The sequence below is a fragment of the Micropterus salmoides genome, unplaced genomic scaffold, assembly GCF_014851395.1.
Source record: "Micropterus salmoides isolate LMB-PRFRI ecotype aquatic unplaced genomic scaffold, ASM1485139v1 Ms_hic_scaffold_16, whole genome shotgun sequence".
Taxonomy (NCBI): Eukaryota; Metazoa; Chordata; class Actinopteri; order Centrarchiformes; family Centrarchidae; genus Micropterus; species Micropterus salmoides.
Genome location: NW_024040707.1, coordinates 21775911 through 21792032, shown reverse-complemented (window position 1 = coordinate 21792032; position 16122 = coordinate 21775911). Strand labels below are relative to the sequence as shown.

Genomic DNA, 16122 nt, shown 5'->3' with positions numbered 1-16122 from the left:
GGTGAAATGTGCCAACCTTCCTGAAATTACAGATCAACATATTAAGTTTCTGGTTCTGGTTTCTTTTTGTTAAAGTTGATTGTGTGATATTTCATCATGATTTTACTTGTTTCTCATGATGTCATAGCACTACCATAGTATTACTATCAAATACTGATATTGTACCATTTACTAGCAAAACACTGGTACCCACAAACACACACTTGCCTGGATAAAAACCTGCATAGCCTACACACATATAAACTGCATTTCTACGTGCTCCTCCTGACCTGTTAGGAGAGCGATGGAGGAGTCACCTGTCATGGTGGGAGCCGTGTTGCTCATGGGAGGCATGTGGGGGTATCCCGGTGGGCCCATCAGAGAGGAAATGCTCTGTCTTGAGTCCATGTACATGTTCCCTGTGGGAGAACAGACAAAAGGGCAATGACTAACTGTCAGATTAGTATCCCGACTTTCACACATGCATAATGTGTCTTCGCAGAACACGAGCTGCTTTCATGTGCACACACTGTTTTGCTGCCATCCTATGCTAAGCTGTAAGAAATCCTACAGAATGTGCTGTCGCTCAGTGGATTTCCCACTGGTGAAATATTCCCTCGTCTTCATATCTTCACTCCAGTTGCCATGAAGCTGACAACATCCATAATTCCCTTGTAAATCTATAATGGGCAAACAATGGCACAGTAAGGAGAAGAGGCTGTAATTCAAAATCCCTCGTCACAGCAGGCAAGTATAGAAATGTTACTCTTTGAATACCTTCTGTTAAAGCTGGAAAGTAGAAGGACAATTTTAAGATAATGGTTTAGTATCTCAATTGTAGGAGATGTTCTACTTTTCTTCCACTAAATTTCAGAGGGAAATATTGTATTTTTTTTACTGCGTTGACAGCTGGAGTAACAAGTGAAGTAAGCTCTTAAATCCTAGCTTTTGTCTTGAATCTTGTGTCTCCAAAATGTTAAAAATTCAAGAAATCTTTAACCTGATGGCTGAAATAAGTTAAAAAATTCTTCAGAATCAGTATTTTTTTACTTTTGATACTTAATTAGACCCAAAAGCTAAAAAATAAATGCTGTGAGTATTTTTCGATTTTTATACTGTGATGTCCTTTTACTTCAGTAAAGGATTTGAAATGAAAGATATGCTTGTTCCGGTGTACCTGGCTATCAAATGTGTGACACATGCAGTAAAATATGTGTAAAATAACAACAACTATATACTGACCCGTGCTGATATGTTGGTTATGTTGGTTGTGTTGCCCGTGCTGATTGTGCTGGCTGGCCTTTGGGTGCATCCCCCCTTGCGGCTGAGCTGGATGCTGCGGTGCTCCTGGTGGTGTCTGGTGTTGAGCCTGAGGTTGTGGGTGGATGGCGCCCTGAGGAGGGATGACTCCCGTGGCCGTGAAGAACTGGTTAATGGAGGAACACAGGTCAGCCATCTGGGCAGGGTCCAGCGACCAGTTGTTGAGCTCAGCCTGCCGCATGCTCTCCTTTAGACCTGGCAGACAGACAGAGATGCTTTTCTCATTCAGCTTTTTGCCACATCACATTTCACTTGCATCTTTTTAAATTAAAATTTTACACATTTTATTCAACAGTTTAACAACTTCACCTTTTATATCTGCCTGATACAATTGTTCGTTGAAGCTACGTGACACTCATATTAAATGTGAAATATTACAGTAAATTACCAGTTGCCATTTTCTTTGGCTGCACAACTGCGCCAAATATAAAATTATATATATCTTGTGCATCATTTTATTCACATTTTATTTTCTCGGGATCTTAACTAAAATTTAAAACAACATTCTGTGAGTGTGAACAGCTCGTATCCTGGTTTTCCAGGATTTACAAGGTTAATTTTGGGAGGATTAAAGATGTGTGAGGAAAACAATGACATGAAATACCAGGATACCGCGGCCACTGTTGTAAGGAGACACATTAATATTTGTATGGAACAGCAACATTCTTGCCTATTTTGATTCATAAATGAGGCCCAATTTTACTCCATCTTGACAGTTACATTAGAACAATGCTACAGTCTTTCCTTGTTAAAATGAGCAAATTCTACATAATTAACATCCAAACAAATAGAAAATAAAATATATGTACTATACAGGTATATTATTGTGACAAGCCACATACGGCATAAAAATCACATCATGATTTTAGCATCAATATTTTTCCACCTTAATTAGCAGCCAAGACTGACAACACGCCTCTTCACATTTGACACAACGTAGAACAAGACCCTGAACCCATAACACCTTTTCTTATTTACCTCTTCAAACAAAGACACACCTAAGCTTCTATTCAACAAGCTGCCGTCTGATATTTCCCAAAATCAAATTAATACAGTTTGTGTTTGGCGGCGACAAGAGATGAGAGGCTCTGTATCTGCTCTTTGGAGGTGAGCCAGAGACGATGGAGGATGGCATTATGGTGGTGTGAGGGAGGTCAAGCGCTGCAGGAGGAAAGACAGAGAGAGAGAGAGAGAGAGAGAGAGAGAGAGAGAGAGAGAGAGAGAGAGAGGCAGCGGGGCCGGTGTGTTATAAGACTGGCCGTCGACATCCATCGTGTGCGGACGTTGCCGGCTTTGTGCGCCAACCGTGATAAGAGGCTGTTACTGAGCCGGCGCCTAATTGGATTATTCACATCATATAATTGGGAGGAAGGGAGACAGAGAGAGAGACAGAGGCGACCTCTAAGATGCAGGATAATGATAATTTTATTAGGCTAGTACTATTACGATACTGGATATTATAACATTGTGCCTCAAGGGCGAGTGTATATGAAAGCGCAGAGAGGAATCATGATGGTTTAATCAAAGTAACTGATCGGCATCATAACCATTTTATCAATTCTCACTGTGTTGAAACAAGCTGCAGAAGACAGCTTTATCAACGTTCATTTCAGATGCTGTTCACACTGATGGCACTGGGACTCTTTGTGGGGTTTGTGTGTGTGTGTTTTTATAGTATGTGGATTACCTTGAAATGGGGAGAGGTCTACGTCAGCCCAGTTGTAGCTGGTGGCAATGCGGCAGCTCTCCTTCAGCCAGTCCAGGTTGGGGTACCAGTCTGATGACATACCTGGGAAAGAGCAAATCCACACACAGAAAAAAGAAAAATAAATTAGGGATTATTGTCATTATCAAACTGTAGATAATTTTTTTTTGATTCCCAGTTCATCTGGTCTATATCAATTGGACAATGTACATCACAATTTCCCAGAACCCAAGGTGACTTCCTTGAATTCTAACTAATAGTCCAGACTCCCAAAATATTCAAATTTATTTATTTTTTCACATTTTCAAGTTGTGACCAGCCTAACACACCTGTGCAATACCCATGCTGTCTGATCAGCATCTTGATATGCCACACCTGTGAGGTGGATGGATTATCTCGGCAAAGGAGAAGTGCTCACTAACACAGACAGATTTGTGAACAATATTTGAGAGAAATAGGCATTTTGTGTACATAGAGAAAGTCTTAGATCTTTGAGTTCAGCTCATGATGAATGGGGGCGAAAACAAAAGTGTTGCGTTTATAATTTTGCTCAGTGTAGATTGAAAAAATGAAATGCCTCAGTCTAAGTTCGACCACAAGGTGGTGTGACTTCACACAGAAACGTTCCACAGACACCACTCTGCTTTTGAAAAAAAAAAAAAAAAAACGAACTAAACAACAATACATTGAGAGGCCGTGGATCAAAGACAGAGGGATTGCTTTCATTCATCCTCAGATTGGTTGAGGGGAATACTAACCTAGATAAATAATATCCGAATAGTCCCTCTTTTGGCCTGAGAGCTGTCTTGCAGAGAGACAAAGGGGGAAAAAATAAAACAAAGACTGGGAATTTGAGCAGGAAAAGCCCCAGTGAACCTTTGGAGATGCCTGTCTGTATCAGCCCAGCTTCATAATATCAAATGCTCTGGGACCTTCCAGAGGAAAGAGTATAATATAAATGCAATGAGCCTGTGCAGAGAAAAGCCTATACTGGTGTGTTAAGTGAATTGCATTTACAGCAATGTGGCTTTGGGAGTCAGAAAAAGTAGAATCATTGTTTGGTGTTGTACGGCATCAATATATATGAAACGGGAAATCATACCCCTTTGTTGATAACTTTCACAAGACTTAGTAAGAAGGTATACAGCAGAGTAGAAATTTTTATACTGAGAATAGGGCTGGATGATATGGCCAAAAGTGTTATCACGATAAAAAGTTTCACATCTTTCGATATCGATAATTATCACGATAAGAATCAAATCGTTATTTCTTTAGAGTTTAAAGGCTGATTTTTGCTCCAGTTGACAGGTGACAAGAAACCTGATGGTTAATTGTGGTTTAAACTCTTCTTTATGGTCAACACTTGAAGTGGATCACTTCACAAATCTGAGGTAGAACTTTCAAAACAATTATGAAAAGTTCTTTGTTAACAAATATGCATGAGTAAAATTAAGTAAAAGCTTTTTTCAGTCCTTTTTCCTCAACAAATTAATAATATATTATTAATAATATGTTATTCTTTTATTGTCCAGCCCTAATTGAGAATCAAGATGTCCAAATTAATAGTCACGTTTGTTTCTCTTTTTGTCTTTAATTTTCTGTTTTATAAATAATGTGAGGTAACTGACAGTTAGGGAGCACTTTAAATTTCTAGTGCATTGGTTAGAAAGTAAAAGGCACACGAAGAACTGTGGTTAGAAATGTAGAAGCACTTTTCAGGTACCCGCACTGCTAACCGCAGGTTGAGGAGTTTAGAAGAAACACTTTAAATACATTTAGCAGTTTAAATCTGTTCAGATTGTGGACCAATTCAGCAACTAAAAAAAAAAAAATTCTAAATATGATATTACTCTAATGTCATTGCTCTGGTGGAGTCTTCTCCTAATGCTGCATTCAAATCATGGCACCAGAACATCTTGTTGTTATTATTTGGGAGCATGAACCCACTATGTAATCTAAAGTTGCTTTTTTTGAGGTACATATTTTGTAAAACCAGATATAAACAATATAGGGTATTTTGCGCTTTTTAAAAAATTGCTGCATTGACGTATTAGTGTAAAAATTTAAATTTTGTTTTTGTTCAACTGCCAATGACTTTAACTTTAGAGCAGTTTTGGCACCAGTTTGTGGTCACTTCTAAAGTTCGTTACCCACTTTAAAGATTATAAAAGCTCTCCTACTTCTAATTACAACTACGTAACTGACATTTCAAACATTGCAGTACAAATTTAAATTTGTGTGTGTGTAGAATGGATATGTAATTAAAGCGTCATTCAAATTATTCTGATGCCGTTAGGTTTTCTTGATAGAAAATTTAGACAATCCCAGTGAGAACTGTTACAATCAACGTGTTGCTTTTAGCTGATTCATTTGGGGCCACTCGGTGTCTATTGCTGTCTGCCACGGTGTCTTTTGATACAGCATACCACCAGTATGTTCAACTCCTACATGTAGATGCGTTATAACTGGAAACTGGAAAATATTTCCGGAATTTGCAAACCTTCTTCACCTGTCGTGGGGCAGGTCTGTCCAGTGTGACTCTGGTGGGAGAGAGACGGGTGCTGCTGGGGATGAGCAGGGTGCTGGCCATGCTGACCGTGTGCCTGGTGCTGGCTGTGGGTGGAGTGAGGGGAGACGTGCTGCTGAGGGTGGTGTGAGTGGTGCGACGCCTGACCGTGGTTGTGTTGGTGGTGGAGGCTGGCACCGCCACTTCCCGCACCAGGAGAGTGCTGGTAGGAGCAGGCAGTCCGGGCCTGCTGGCTGGAATCACCGGGCATACCCATCAAACCTGCCAGGCAAAAAACACAAAACGCAAAATATCACGGGCGAGGACAACAAACGAGAAAACAACAATTAAGACAAAAAAAACACAATGGAAAAAGATAATCTTTTCATAATAAGATGGACAATCTTGATCTAGGCCTGTTGTGAATGAAACATATTGTTGTGACCTGGGAAAATATGCAACTCAAAATTGCAAAACACTTTGCAGCCAGTTTGTGACCTGTCCTGGTACTTAAATCCCTGAGCATCAAATCATAACAGCATAGTCTGTATGCCCATCACTGTATCTCAGCTTGCCAGTTCACTGAAAAGACAGTTGGAAGGAGGACAAAGTTTGCAGGCCTGCTCTGATGCACAGATTGACAAGAATTTCACAGTACATTTATGCCAGGATTGAAATGATTTGTCTGAGGTTGTGTCTTCTTATGTGTACAGTATCTTGTGTGAAAAAGCAATGGTTTGTTTTGGTTTTTCCAAATAAACCATGGGTAACTGAACAGTGCTCAAAATAGAAAGAAACACTTTCTCAAAGCAGATAGTCAAGAAGGTGAAGATATCTCTAGAGAAGCGCAGGCTGAAAGTAACAGGGCTAATAAACTGTGCAGGAATAAAGTGGACCTTCAGTCAGCTTGTAAAATAATTAAGTCTATTTCCTTTATTAACTAGAAAGCTTTTATTTCTTCTCACTATGACTTTTCACAGAATAGCTATATATTAATCACAGGGAATTTTCAGTTTCAGTTGTAGTCAAATTACCGTAGGGAATTTTCCAAAGGGCTACTGTTTCGAAAAGTAAGTAAACCTAAACAATGTAATGATTAAAGTCCAGTGGCCCTTCCAATACTAGTTATGAAAATGTTTCTCTGACACACATACACACACACACACATCCACCATGTCTCCCTTATCAATCTGTCTTGTCTATTTTAGATTTTTTGATGAGAGAGAGAATTCTTGTTAATGATTTTTGAACGCAACGGTTCACCCCAAGAGTGCTTTTTATCTCCTTTACTTTTCATCATGGATACAGACAGCTGAAGAAACTGTGTGAAAGTATGCAGCTACCTTGTTAAATGCAGCAATGTTGTCTTTTCTTCAAGTACAGAGCTAGACTGTGGCTGTGCTCTTCCAGCTTTTGTGCCATAGTACGATGACACATTTTTGATTGTAATGCAAGTTGAGTTAAATGTAAATGATTCTTACAAGTACTTTGTTGATTGTGTTCAACAAGGAATTAAGGTTGGACATGAACACAAAGATGATGATTAAGTACCAGCAGAGAGTACACCTTTGTCAGAAACTTAATTCCTTTCCGTAAGAAAATGTATTCTTAAGTTGTTTACATCAGTCTTCTGTTGAGAGTCTTCTGATCTTTTTCTTTTATCTGCCTTTTCATTGCTTATCACTGAAAGACAGAAACTGCCTGTGTAGTACTGTTAAGATATCTTCAAAGATCAGTGGAGTGAAACAGAGGGACTTGAGTTATTTTTGTGACCAACAAATCATAAGGAAATCGATGAGCATCTGAGCACATCCTAATGGGTGAAATATCACTCCTGCCATCAGGGAGTCGTTATGCTTTACCTGCTTGTTATAATCTCTTTTACTCCAATTCTTTTATTCCCATTGCCATGTGTCTGCTCAATGCTTCATAGCCATCGTTTTATCTGTTTATTTCTGATTTATTGGAAGTCTATGCACAGTTTTTAAACTGTATTGGTTGTGTTTCTTTCCTAATTTATTGTATGGGTGTTGTGAGGGCTGTCACATCTTACAAGGACAAACACAATTGTTGTTGGATTGCATTTAAACCCTGTCCCCTGCAATTTAAATCTCATTGATTTCAATGTGAAATAAGGGAGTGTGGATTATTCAGCAGTCAGTAACAAGTGAAAATACAATGCAAAACCTTCCGCATCTCTCTCTGCTGTTCGTATCACTCTGCTAAGCCCCACCCACCAACCCCACAAGAAGGCGCCCGTTGCCCTGTATAACTTGTTCCGGTGTAAGGTTCACTCTACACAGCAAAAGTCTCGCCAAGACCCCAGCTCCTCTCACATCAACTTTTCTTCTCAAAGATGCCCCACCAATCCAGGCTTCAGAGGCAGCTGCGACAAAGTCTCACTGCAGGATGAGAAGCTAGTACACCACCGTCCCCTCTCAAAAGTTATTCCCCACTCTTTGTCGTCATGCCTCTGTGCCCCTCGTCGATACGAGAGCCGTGGCATCCAACATAATGAGCCAGAAGCTCCGTGTGGAGCCGGGAGGTGTTCACACAAGTGTTTTTTTGGCAAAGGAAGGATGGGCAGTTCTTTCACTGCTGGTGGTTGTCTCTCAGACTTTGCAAAACTGCTGAAGCCTCGCTGAAGATATTAAGATGGAGCATGAACGAAGACAGGGGCTGCGCAGCGCGTGCACGAGCTGACACTGCGTTAGAGACTTTTGACTTCGTTTTGACTCAGGTGCGATAGATTCTCGCATATTGCAGTAGGAGGAGCCAGAGGAACCAGATTTTTTTCACAGATTATCTGTCTCATGTACTACTGTCAGGATATAGTGAGCAAATATGCCAAAAAGTTACCTACTGAACCTTTAAAGCCGTATTGTACACGTATTTGTTATCAAGCCTGACTTTTCTTCTTGCTTCAACTGATGATTTCAAGCTTTATTTCATTCATTTAATGTCAAAATATGTTTTTGACCTATAATTTATGAGGATTAAGATCTGTCAGAAAATTACTGCGACAACACCTGAGTCAATTACAGTGTGGTGTGTGGTCTTGGATTCACTGTGGTTTTTCAAAGGAGACGATGAGCGCCGCTGTCTGGGTGACTCAGTGTGACTCAAATTCTCAAATACAATGACTGCTGACACCGTTTCCTGCTAAGCCTCACACTTAAGGGGCCCTTTCAAGGATCTGCTAAATCCATTTTCTTCTTCATTTTCTTTCTAGGTCTCTGTGTCATACTGTTTTGTTTTTTTCAACTAGTATTCTCATTGTCTTATCTTTCCTGCATGTGCCCCCCTGACCACAAATTGAAGGGGACCTTGTCAGAGGGTAAATCCAGACAGCAGTTACGGAGCTCAACAGAGCGCATCAATCTCCTCAGTTACAGGACGCGGATGTGTACGTGGAGAAGAAAGCGGAAAGGGAAGGTGATTGGAGGGTGGTGGGATGGTGGGGGCTCCAAGAAGGAGGAGGCCTGGTGACCTGAAAGCTTCAGGAAGCAATTAGCAAGACGCTTCACAAACTTTAGAACCAATCTAATTAGCTGCTATCAAAGCTGCAGAACCCTTTGCTCTGCTCGACTGCAGATGTGTTTGTGAGTTTTTTTTCTTCTTCTGTTAAATTCTTCCTCTTAATTGCCTTTACTCATTTGACTGAGCGAGCCATAAAATGCAGATATGCGGAACAACAGATTGTTTGTTTATTAAAATACAATTGAGTAGGAGTAGTGTTTGGTGGAGGTGAATAACTGGGATTCTTTCACTGCCATGAAAGCAATGTTAAATTCTTTCCATTTCAATAGGAGCTTAAGCTTGACAGTTAATTATGTGCATAAAGCCTTACATAGAGGTTTACAGCCCCCCCCCCCACGAACATGTGTCAATTAAGATGTTAGACAAGCACACACGAACAGATACACACTAATCCACATAAAAAATTAGGGTCGACACCCACCTTGCTGGAAGGACTGCTCGAAGACGCACTTGTAAAGACTTCGGAAAGAAGCGCTGAGGTCCTCAAAGTCAGAGAAACAGAGCTGCTTCTCCCGTGACTCCGGGACGGGCAAACTGTACTGGGGCTGTGAGGGAGGAGGAGGAGGAGGCAGTGGCGGCTGGGTGGGTTGCTGAAGGCTCAGAGACTGGGGCGAAGGCTCTGAGTGGGTACTCACCTTCAAGACAGGCAGAGAGGAGAGAGAACAGACAAAAGGACAAACGGGAAATCAGTGAAGGTAGATACTGGTTTCACAAAAAGATATCAAAGGCTGAATTCACAGTGCAGCAAAAAGTGTAAGGCTGCTGTCAGTTCGACATCAGCAGTGCATCAAAAAACTCATTTCAACGAGACCAAAAAGTCCACTGAACTGGTACAATGGGTGTCCCGACTCAAGGGAGGCCGGGAAAAAATACAGTGTCGTCAAGCATGCACGTAAATCCTGGTTCAACTTCCACCACAACAAAATGCACCATCATCCATTAAAGGTCCTGTTTGTAATATTTCTGAGGATCTATTGACAGAAATGCTATATGAGATTCATAACTATGTTTTCAGTAGTGTGTAAAAGACCGTACATAATAAACCATTATGTTTTTATTACCTTAGAATGAGCATATATCTACACTGAGCAAAATTATAAATGTAACACTTTTGTTTTTGCCCCCATTCATCATGAGCTGAACTCAAAGATCTAAGACTTTCTCTATGTGCACAAAGACCTATTTCTCTCAAATGTTGTTCACAAATCTTTCAAAATCTGTGTTAGTGAGCACTTCTCCTTTGCTAAGATAATCCATCCACCTCACAGGTGTGGCATATCAATATCCTGATCAGACAGCATGGGTATTGCACAGGTGTGCCTTAGGCTGGCCACAATAAAAGGCCACTCGAAAATGTGCAGTTCCATCACACAGCACAATGCCACAAATGTCGCAGGTTTTGAGGGAACGTGCTATTGGCATGCTGACTCCAGGAATGTCCACCAGAGCTGTTACCTGTGAATTGAATTCATTTCTCTGCCATAAACCGTCTCCAAAGGCATTTCAGAGAATTTTGCAGTACATCCAACCGGCCTCACAACCGCTGACCACGTGTAACCACACCAGACCAGGACCTCCACATTCAGCATCTACACCTCCAAGATCGTCTGAGACCAGCCACCCGGACAGTTGCTGCAACAATCAGTTTACATAACTAAAGAATTTCTACACAAACTGTCTCAGGGAAGCTCATCTGCATGCTCATCATCCTCATCAGGGTCTCCACCTGACTGCAACTTTGCATTGAAGAGTAGTGGATCAACATTCCACAGGCCACAATCAACAACCTGATCAACTCTATGCGAAGGAGATGTGTGAGAGAAATAGGTCTTTTGTGTACATCGATTTTGATTTGATTGATTGATTAATTTAATTTCATAGAGAAAGTCCCCTTAGGGTGCTTTCACACCTGCCTCGTTCAGTTTGGTTGAATCGTACTAGAGTTTGTTTTCCCCCTTGGTGCGGATCGTTTGGGCAGGTGTGAATTCAGCAATTGCACTCAGGTGCGCACCAAAAGCGGACCAAACAAGAGGACCGAGACCACCACTTCAAGGAGGTCTCGATACGCTTTCAAACGAACTCTGGTGCGGTTCGCTTGTGGTGTGAAAGCAAACTAACCAAACACAGGATTTTATGATAGCAGAGATGTGATCTGAGCGTTACTTCCAGCCACTATGTTTGTGAAAATCATTTTATAAGGTAGGCCTATAGCCTACTTGTCAGCGCGGGTATTTCCCTGATTAATAGGTTAAAATCTGTTAAAAAAAGAGGGCAAGTAGTATTCTGTTTACCCTGTCAGTTCATTAAGTCCATAAAATATGTGTGACAGCGATACCAAAGTATACTATAGGCGAATAAGCCCCGAATTATTACTGTACATGTCCTGTTTTACGTTATTATTCATAATAGGCTATGCGGTTGATCTGCTGTCTAGCATTACTAATCATGCTTATAATAAATTATTGCTTCGTGAGCTATTTGAGATACAGATCAGAAGCGTTAAAGTGCTGCACAAACTTCTGTCAGTCACTGGAGTTTGATTTCCCCACGTGGGTCCTGATGATGCAGGATGACAATCGCCAAAGCTGTCCAATCAACAAGTTACCTGTACGTCTGTTAACGTCATGGTTACTGTGAACATGAACCGGACCAGAACTAAAATGCAACGGTGTATAATTTTTTTCATTTGGTGCCGACCAAATGAACCGAACTACAGGTGTGAAAGCACCCTTAGATCTTTGAGTTCAGCTCATGATGAATGGGGGCAAAAAAAAAAATGTTGCGTTTATAATTTTGTTCAGTGTATATAACCATGGGCACCCCCTTCCATGGATGTCCACGTTGCATCGTCATTTTTCTACAGTAGCTGAAAACAGACAAACAGCGCTACAGAGCGCGTTTCGTCACTACGTTCTTCTTGTTCTACTTCTGGTAGAATTCAGGCAGTGCAGACACTCATCACTATGTTGAATAGGTTCGTTAGAAGAAGAAGCAGTAATAATATACTGCAGGGGTTGGCAAATAAGTTTAGCATCGGTGCAATATTTTCATCCATTAGCTGGTGGATGAGAATATAAGCCATAAAATTTACCTGCACGAACATATTATTTGGATACCTCAGTTGGTAGTGTGCAGGACTCACAGCCCAAGGCTTGAGTGTTCAGTCCCACCTCAGGGTGACTTTTTTTCCCCCTCCTCAACAAATGGATTCTGCAGCAAATGTCCCTCAGATGACATGTGCTGCACTGTTTTTGTTTTGGTGTTTGATCCACATCCATCAACCTACTGACACTTTTGCATTTCCCCAGTATCTCCAGGCAGAGGACATTTAGGGGAATCACGTTCTTTGACGGCTCTTTCATAGGTGTGTCAAGCAGGCTACATACTCTTTTAATGTCGTTCAGAATTTTTCAAAGTAAAAGCACAGTTCAACTCCAAATACAGCATTGCAGTAAACAAGATTCTCACGCTTTTATTTTGTAGGCAAAACCACTATAGAGGAAATGATTATGTGAGTAACTGTTGCTGTCTGTATGACTGAGATCTATTTCAGCACCGCTGAAGTATTTCTTCATTATAAACCACATATATGGTATAATTTATACAAACATTGACAAGGGAAACTAAAACTAAAACTGCCCGCCAACAATAATATCTGGCCCGCGGTCAGATTATGGTGCTTTGATATCAGCAAAAAATATAAATAGACTGTGGTGCAGAAACAGTGACAATGTTACACAATCTTGGCTTACATTTTCCATGTTATCCGTCAGTGGCAAAGTCACAATAACATATGGTTTTACTGAATAATTAAGAAAATATAATTTCTTAATATACCTAAAGAAACCTCATTTTTTGACTGGCTACTTTGCTGTCTCATAAGAGATTCCTTTTGTGCTGCATCAGCCACCATAGCTGTCCTACGCTCTTTGACAGGATAGGGGGCAGTGGTAGACTGGACCGATGGTTGCAATTCACGACCCTCACCACAAGATGCCTCTAAATCTTACAAACTAAACCTTTAAAGCACCACACTGGCAAGTAAAATATGGTTAAGTGCACATTCCTGGTAGATTACTGTTCAGTCATGAGTCTCAAGTCAAGGTTCATTTTTTGCAACATAATATGCATTTTAGTCTGTCATAGGGGCTCTGCTCAAGTGATGGTTTAAAATAAATCTTGGCAAGCTTGGTGCGCACACACACACACACACACACACAGAGCCTGAGATATACAACATTTAATAAACATATACTGTATTTAAAATACACGAGACACACCTAAATGCTAATCCAGGAGGAGGTTGTGGGGGTGGAAGGACTGACAGCAGGTATGGTGTAGCAGCTATGTATGCAGATTTCAGCGTTTGTGTATGCAGACAGAATGAGCTGTAAATGTTTATATGGACTGCCCAGTGTTAGAGATAGGACATACACAATAGGACTGGATAGTGTATGGAACATGTGACAACTTCCGTACCTGCCTGAACTACATTGAGGAAAATGCTGTCTCATTGCGTTATAAACCACCATGCAGTGTTTTGGTATACAAAGAAAAACTCCTAAAACTCATGGATTACTCAAACTGGACTGCCTAGATTGTACTTCATCTTCTCATCAGCACTTGCAGCAAAACACACAATACACAACAGCAACGCAGCCCATTGATTTCTTTTAACACAGAGCTGTATTCGGTCTGACAGATTCAGATTTTTGCTCTTAATGTCACACTAGTCAATCGTGAGATAGATGAATCTCACGTTGTATAAGTCAGTGTAGGTGCAAACAGCAGCTTTAAAATCCAGCATTAGCATGAATGACCAGACTAAACTACCACATGGCCTTGGTGGCCAAAGTGAAGACTGTGAGCCTACTAATGCAAACAGTGGGGTGGGCTGTTACCTGTCAGTCAACACACAGGGATACAAAGTGTTTCTAGTAGCTTAATCTAAATTGAGAAACCAGAATTTCAATTTGGAGAGCTGCACTGTAAAATAGATAAAAGTAAAAATAAATAATAATCACATTCAGTTTCAAGAAATTGTATTAATTTCCCAGTTTCACCACTCAAATTAAATTTTCACATTAATTCCTTCAACAAATCTTTTTTTATTCAGTGGTTCACTATGATGATCATACCAAATTAAATTTCATGCAATTAAAAGGAAATCTTTGCTGATGCTTATTTCTTTTCATATGAACACAAAAACAAAACATAGTGCTTCAAATTTCTCTCTCATGTTGAGAATGCAGCCTGTCTTCCTCTACCCTCAATCATCTCATCCCAGCTGTCATCTTCCTCACCATCCACCCAGCAAACACAAGCAATTTGCTGTGACCACTGTGCCTCCGCAAATATAAGCCAACTTAGCGTGACACATTCCCCACACATCTACCTCCACCCAATAATGGCAGCCTTTCCATCAACTTTCTCGGTGTCTTTGAAATCTCTGCCAGGGGTGCCACCAGTAATCACTGTCAGTTAGGAGGGTATCACCTGCGCCAGGTAATGAGGCAGAACTAACCCTGATCCCAGTGGACCAGACCACAGACGAGGTTTGAAGCGATCGTGGCGGAGGGCGAGGGGTGGGCGAGGTGATGCAAAGAGGAGGAAAACAAAAGATGGCCTCTAGAAATGAGAGGTTAACGAGATGAGATTGCACTGACCTTTGCTAATGCAGGCGGGAGGTGAGCAGGGAAAAGTGATTGATGGTAAAAAGGTGAGCAGCTGCTACAAGGGAAAAATAATGAAGAGTAGGGATTTTTCAGCACTGCTGTAATTTTGGACCAACTGTTTTTTGACCGAGACTGGCCTTTAAAATTGTATTATATTTGTTTTAAAGGGACAGACACAAACACTTGTCAAATGCAGTGCAAGTCTATCAAAAGTCCCCATTATTAGATTTGGCTGAATGGAACTTTGATGGCCACAATGGGAAAATCAAGCTGTTGCAGCAACATGGAGTAAGAGAATAAAATGAATAAAATGGACTGAATAAATGGATATACAGAAGAAATGTAGACACATTCTGAGCACCTTTCTGCTCCTAAAGTTTCATCCTCTGGGAGCATGAATCTCCTAAGTAAATGTTAATGCAACTGTCTTTTAGATTTAGATGTTTCCTAAATGGAGCGTTGGCTTGATGGAGTGATTATAGAAATGGTCAACAAAAACATTTTGATTTGTCCTCTGGGGACCATGAATATCCAAAACAAATTCTATGAGAAGGCAAATATTAATCTTTGAGATACTCTTTCATGACCAAAATGTTAATCAAGGGGACATTTTTATATGTTGGTGGCGCTAGAGGAATAATCAGGGGATCACCAAAATCATTACGATTCCTCCTCTGGGAACCATGAACATTTCCAATTTTATGGGAATCTGGCCTATAGTTGTTGAGAGATCTTGCTCAAGTACTCTACAGACCGACTGTGGCACTTCAGGCAAATTTTATTTTCAGCCAGTTAGGAGGGAAGTTGACATCCAGCTTGTTCAACAATGTTAAGAAATGGCAGGAGGTTTCAAACAGTGAACTCACATTAAATCTAAAGGATTTACAATTATTGGTGTTTAGTTGTGTAACAGCTTTTTTATTAAGGTATGAATGTGTATGTATGAAAATATGTGTATTTGCATGTTCCATCCATCCATCTATCCATCGTCAACCGCTTTTCCTGCGTACAGGGTCGCAGGGTGGGGGGGAGGGCTGGAGCCAATCCCATCGCAGGGCCACACATAGACAAACAACCACTCACGCTCACACTCACACCTAAGGACAATTTAGGGTAACCAATCAACCTAGTCCGCATGTCTTTGGATGGTGGGAAGAAGCCGGAACACCCGGAGAGAACCCACGCAGACACGGGGAGAACCTTCTTGCTGTGAGGCGACAGTGCTAACCACTGCACCACCGTGCCGCCCTGTTTTTGTATGTTAACATTTATATATACATCTACTGTACTCATTTACATACTTTACAGTGAAATGAAACCATATTGCAAGTTAAGCATTGTAGGCATGGAAGACACTAAATATTGATTTCTGTTTGTTTATCCAGCTGCCAATTTAA

The 16122-nt window shown here is 40.8% G+C and overlaps 1 protein-coding gene across 4 annotated transcripts in view; it reads right to left on the bottom strand.

Annotated features, from left to right (window-relative positions):
• Positions 1-16122, bottom strand: part of LOC119906068 (forkhead box protein J3-like) — a 65731-nt gene that overhangs the window by 3044 nt on the left and 46565 nt on the right. For 2 of the 4 annotated variants that reach the window (XM_038723576.1, XM_038723573.1), the window contains 5 exons: positions 9472-9685; positions 5505-5792; positions 2987-3088; positions 1222-1494; positions 270-398 (listed from right to left, as the gene is read on the bottom strand). In XM_038723576.1, the coding sequence (XP_038579504.1) occupies positions 270-398; positions 1222-1494; positions 2987-3088; positions 5505-5792; positions 9472-9685 (1006 nt within the window). The remainder of the gene's footprint in view (positions 1-269; positions 399-1221; positions 1495-2986; positions 3089-5504; positions 5793-9471; positions 9686-16122) is intronic. The other 2 variants (XM_038723575.1, XM_038723574.1) reach the window with 2 other exon arrangements.